General features: G+C 42.6%; 1 protein-coding gene across 1 annotated transcript; it reads left to right on the plus strand.

Moving 5' to 3' along the window:
* The first annotated feature begins 1,362 nt into the window (after nt 1-1,362).
* Nucleotides 1,363-3,489, plus strand: LOC148030763 (pentatricopeptide repeat-containing protein At1g06140, mitochondrial-like). Its single transcript, XM_087685841.1, has one exon. The coding sequence runs from the start codon at nt 1,363-1,365 to the stop codon at nt 3,487-3,489; it is 2,127 nt and encodes a 708-aa protein (XP_087541967.1).
* Nucleotides 3,490-5,188: the final 1,699 nt, after the last annotated feature.

Consider the following 5,188-nt stretch of genomic DNA (forward strand, 5'->3'; position numbering starts at 1 on the left):
AAAATGCTTAGAAACAAGCGCATCTGAGCAACTAGATGAAGGTGGAGGAGGGCAAAGATAACCTTTCTTTCCATAGGCAAGGAATGACCCTTCAATGTCAACAAAGACTTGGGTGTATATCTTGCGTTGCTATAGAGAAGGAGTGAGCATACTAACAACATGCACAAATAAAGTTGAGGGGCATGTGGAAAAAGATTAGAAGCACATATGATCCTCCATACACCAAATTTGGTAATTTGGTCACCATTGGATGAAGTGTGGTTCTATATTCCATGTATTGTAGTGAATTTTGATCCAAGGCACATAATGAATAGAAGAAGGTGGTAGAAATGAGTCATGTTGGTTAGGAACACGACATGTCGCTCACAGGCAAAGATCTCGAGCTCATCGTTGAATGTTGATAGCATCCAAAACATAGTAAATTGATGTTTCAAGATGGGTTGCAAGCCACAGAGAGTGATGATACTGCAAAAGAATCATAATGAGGATAGTGAGAATGACTAGGAGGGGATCCTCTATTCCTTTTTTTAAAAATGACATGAATACAGGTAACACATTTATTAATATGTTGTAGGATACATAATGTCTTTCCATTCTTTCTTTTTTGGATGGCCTGAATGCAAGACACACATTTATTAATGTGTTGTATGATCCAAAACAAAGCATTATGACATTTATCTTAGTGTTTGTAGTCATGAAGAGCACATAAATTTAGTGTAGTCATCCACTCTACAAAGACTTGCTTCCCAACTCACTGTTCCTTTTCCGATCTAATTTTGTTATGCAGGAAACACATTTATTAATGTGTTGTATGATCCAAAACAAAACATTATGACATTCATCTTAGTGTTTGTAGTCATGAAAAGCGCATAAATCTAGTTGGTAGTCATCCACTCTACAAAGACTTGCTTCCCACGTCACAGTTCCTTATCCGATTTATTTTTGTTAACTAATAGATGCACAAAGTTGTGATACAATGACCTTTGTGTTGGTGTTTGTACTAAATAGATGGACCCAAGTGGAGGTTGTTAGTAGTTATTATCTCAGATACACACAAAGTTATGTGTGGAGGGTGAAGTTAACTAAGGCGTGGCACGGCTCTAAGGTATTATTGAGTCACTTGGTTAGTCTGGTGAAGCGCCTGGGTGTGGCACCTCCGTCGAGCGAATCCATGGCAACAAACGTGTAACAGTTTGTCCCAGAGATGGTCCGGAATTGCGACGGACACCAAGAAGAGACGTACGAGGAGCAGGGTTTGAAAGAGGACAGTCACAGACGTGCCGCTCCTGATGGTTATGGCGATGATTATCATGATAACAATGGATATGTCTCTCTGTGTTAAGCTTTCAAAGGCAGACAGGAATGCAGGCGGAACTGCCTGCTGCGGTCGAAGAGAACCTGATCGGCCTCCTTCAGAAGTGCAGACAGGAGAAGGACCTGCAATGTGCGAAGCGCGTGCACGCCTACTTACGCCAGCATCACCTGGAATCGCATCCCGTTCTCGGCAACTACCTCGTCCCCACCCTGGTTGTCTGCGGGAGCGTCTCCGATGCGCAGAATGTCTTTCACCGCCTTGCACACCCCAATGAGCACTCGTGGATGTCCATAATCTCCAGCTATGGTGCTTCTGATCCGCAATATTGCTTTCACCTGTACCACAAGATGCAGCAGGAAAACTTTGCACAGCCCAATAAATTCATATACCTGGCTTTGCTCAATGCGTGTTCTGTCCTGGAAGACTCAGACAGAAGCCGATCTATTCACGCGGAAGCAACTAAAAGGGGATTGGAAAAGGAGCTATTTCTTGGCAGCACACTGGTGGATACATACATCAAATGTGGCTTGCTCACAGAGGCTCGGCAGGTATTTGACAATTTGCCAGTTCGAGATGCAGTCTCATGGAATGCTTTGATTACAGGTTATGCTGACTATGGACTGGGTGAGGAAGTGCTGACTTGCTACAAACAGATGCAGTCAGAGTGTGTCCCCCCGAATGGTGGCACATTTGCATGCACCCTGAAAGCTTGTGCAACTATAGGAGCTTTACAAACAGGCCAAGAAGTACACATTGAAACCACCAAAAAGGGCTTGGAAACCGAGTTATATGTGGGCAGCACACTGGTGGATGTGTACACTAAATGTGGCTTATTAGCAGAAGCATGCCAAGTATTCAACAAGCTGCCACTTCGAAATACAGTGTCCTGGAACACGCTGATTGCAGGATATGCAGAACTTGGGCTTGTTGATGAACCCCTGAGTTTTTTGCGACAGATGCAACTGGAGGGCCTTTGTCCCGACTCTGTTACATTTATTAGTTGCTTCAAAGCATGTGCCAACAAAGGCGCTTTGGAGATGGGGAAGAAGTTGCATGTGGACTTGATAAATTGGGGGTTGGAAAGAGAACATTATGTGTGCAACACACTTGTCGATATGTACACTAAATGTGGCTCACTTGCAGAAGCACGACAAATGCTTGACCAGCTTCCATCTCAAAATGTGGTGCCATGGAATGCTCTGATTGCAGGGTACACTGAACAAGGCCTTGGTCAGGAAGTGTTGGACTGCTTTCAACAAATGCAGCTGAAGAACATTTCTCCTGATTCTGCTACCTTTGCTTCCAGCTTGAAAGCATGTGGACATATAGGTAGCCTGGAAACAGGTCAAGAAACACATACTCTTGTAACCAAGATTGGGTTGGAAAGAGAGCTTCATGTTGCCAGTGCACTGATTGATATGTATGGCAAATGTGGATCTGTTGGAGAAGGACAAAAAGTGTTTGACATGATTTCTGTACGAGATGTGGTATTATGGTCTGCAATGATACAGGCATATGGTGAGAACCATGATGGTGGCATGGCTGTGCAATGTTTTGAGGCCATGCAAGAGCAGGGGGTGAAACCGGATTCTATCACATTTACTTGTGTTCTTGCTGCATGCGGCCATGCTAGTTTAGTCCTCAAAGGCCAGAAGTATTATGAATTAATGACAAAAGAGCATGGAATTGAACCGACACAGGATCACTATTCCTGTATGGTGGATCTTTTTGCAAGGTCAGGGCAAATTAATGAGGCTGAAAGATTTGTTGCAGGGATGCAACATTCTGCACATATTGACATTCTAAAAGCCTTGCTTACGGCCTCTAAAACCTATGGCAAGCTGGAATTGGGACAGAAATGCTTTGAGCATCTTGTGGATGTCAATGGTGAAGATTCCTCCTCCTACCTATTGATGGAAGAACTTTATGCAAGTGCTAGTAGGTGGAATGATGTATACAGGTTAGAGGATATGAGGAAGTGTGCAAAGGCTGCAAAAAAGCCTGGCAGTGCCTTACTTGAAGTGAACAAAGAGCTTCATGAATTTGTTGTAGGTGTGAATCATAGTGATGACTTATTAGAGGCTCTAGAAATTTTGAGTTCAAACATGAGGAATGAAGGGCATGTACCGGTTTTAGATCTGGTATTAGTATCCGAGTTGGAAAGCAACATGTAGTTTTGCTTAGTGGCTATGGGACGTGTTATGGGCTTTGCAATGGCTTTTAGGGTGCAATCTGGAGCATTTCTGAGATATTCACAGTTTGAAGGGATTTTTCCTATTACATTTCCTGTTGATTGCATACATCTCAAGTGCCATACATGGGTGTCTTGATCAATGAAAGGACCTAATGTTAGGGGGTATCTCATTGATAATGGAGTGATCAGGGAGTGTATCGACACTTTCATACAATCACGGAGAGGTGGGAAAAGTTCCCCTCGGGCTGGGGTTGTGCACCCCTTCAGGGTCTTAAGTCATAAGGGAGAGTCACCTCTCTTTTGGTTTACCACCTCACATGGCATTGACCTTTTTCTTCAGAGCCAAAGTATACATGGCAGACATTTGTAATTATTCAACAATCATGAGATGCATTGGAAAAGTAAACATTAGGCCTTTTTGTGAGATTCAAGAATTGGAGAGGAGCTTGGGTAGGAGGCTTATCTTGTAGTCTAGTGACTCATTGACTGCCACTTACCCTTTTACAATGGCTTATTACTCTCTTGGGATCAATTCAACATACACATGACAAGATAAGTGTTAGGGTTAGCAATAACCAATTGGGTAGAGTTGATATGGTGCATTGAATGCAGATGGGAAGTAAACAAGCTACCGATTCGATATGGGTAGCATACATTCAATAAAGGACTCTCCTTATAGGCAATATGCACCCTTAATCTCTCCAATAAAAAGAAATTGTCTCAACAAGTGGATTAAAATGAGAGATTAAGGTTGAATTAACATACCCCTCTAGTGTTTGAAGTAGATGGATGAAGCATGATCCAACAATGGCTCAAGTCCTCCATTAAGTCAACTCGAGGAAGCTCAACACCTTCAATGGGGTACAATCTTCAAGATTTTGACACTTGCTCTAATGGTGGGGGCTCCCATGCTTGATCCTGAACTTGCTTTTCAAGAGTTGAAAGCTTCAAGTGGAGCTTTCATGCCTGTCCATAAGAAATCTTTGGATCTTGAGCTCCATGTCTTCAATCCAAATGAACATGGTTAAGAATGACTAAATGAGGCTCCTAGAGGTTGAGATTAAAGAGATTTGAACTTATTTGAGAGCTTGGGCTAAGCTTTAATGGTTGTCCAAAACTATGTACAGCAGTGAACTAGGGTTTTTAGGGTATTGGGTTCAACTAATGGGGCAAAGAGGCCAAGATGATGATTAAGTAAAGGGGAGTAGTTGCCTTATGTCCTAGGGAGCTCCAAGAGTGGTGGTGGTGGCTAAGGAAGAGTAGGAGAGGACCAGTATACTCAACGCAATTTGCATCACAAATTGCGGACTAGTTCCTAGGGTACTCCTAGGGTCAAACTCCAACACTATGTTGCTGTGTTGTTTGGGTTGCAAGGGGTCAAGTCTTGGTGGTTGTTGATGCTAATATCTTGGAGAAGGCTGAAGTAAGATCTTGAGGATTTTTGTTCATGGAAGCTTGCAAGGTAAGAGATCGAGAAGGACTAGATCAAAAAGTAACTGAGGTTTTTATCTATAACTCTTGAGTCTCCAACTTTGTCTTGAAACTTCTAAAAGTTGCAAAGGAAAAAGTGACAATGACCTACTAAATTAACCATTTTAACTCTAGATATGTTAGAAGCTCTAGCCATAGCTCCTACTTGCATTCAAGAAGAAAGCTTTCACTAATTATAGTTCTCCTTG

The sequence above is a fragment of the Lygodium microphyllum genome, chromosome 9, assembly GCF_053477565.2.
Source record: "Lygodium microphyllum isolate KBCC chromosome 9, Lygodium_microphyllum_v1.1.10, whole genome shotgun sequence".
Taxonomy (NCBI): Eukaryota; Viridiplantae; Streptophyta; class Polypodiopsida; order Schizaeales; family Lygodiaceae; genus Lygodium; species Lygodium microphyllum.

What these genes read in the sequence shown, in the direction of transcription:
- LOC148030763 (XM_087685841.1), top strand. Translation starts at nt 1,363, where the DNA reads ATGCAGGCGGAACTGCCTGCTGCGGTCGAAGAGAACCTGATCGGCCTC.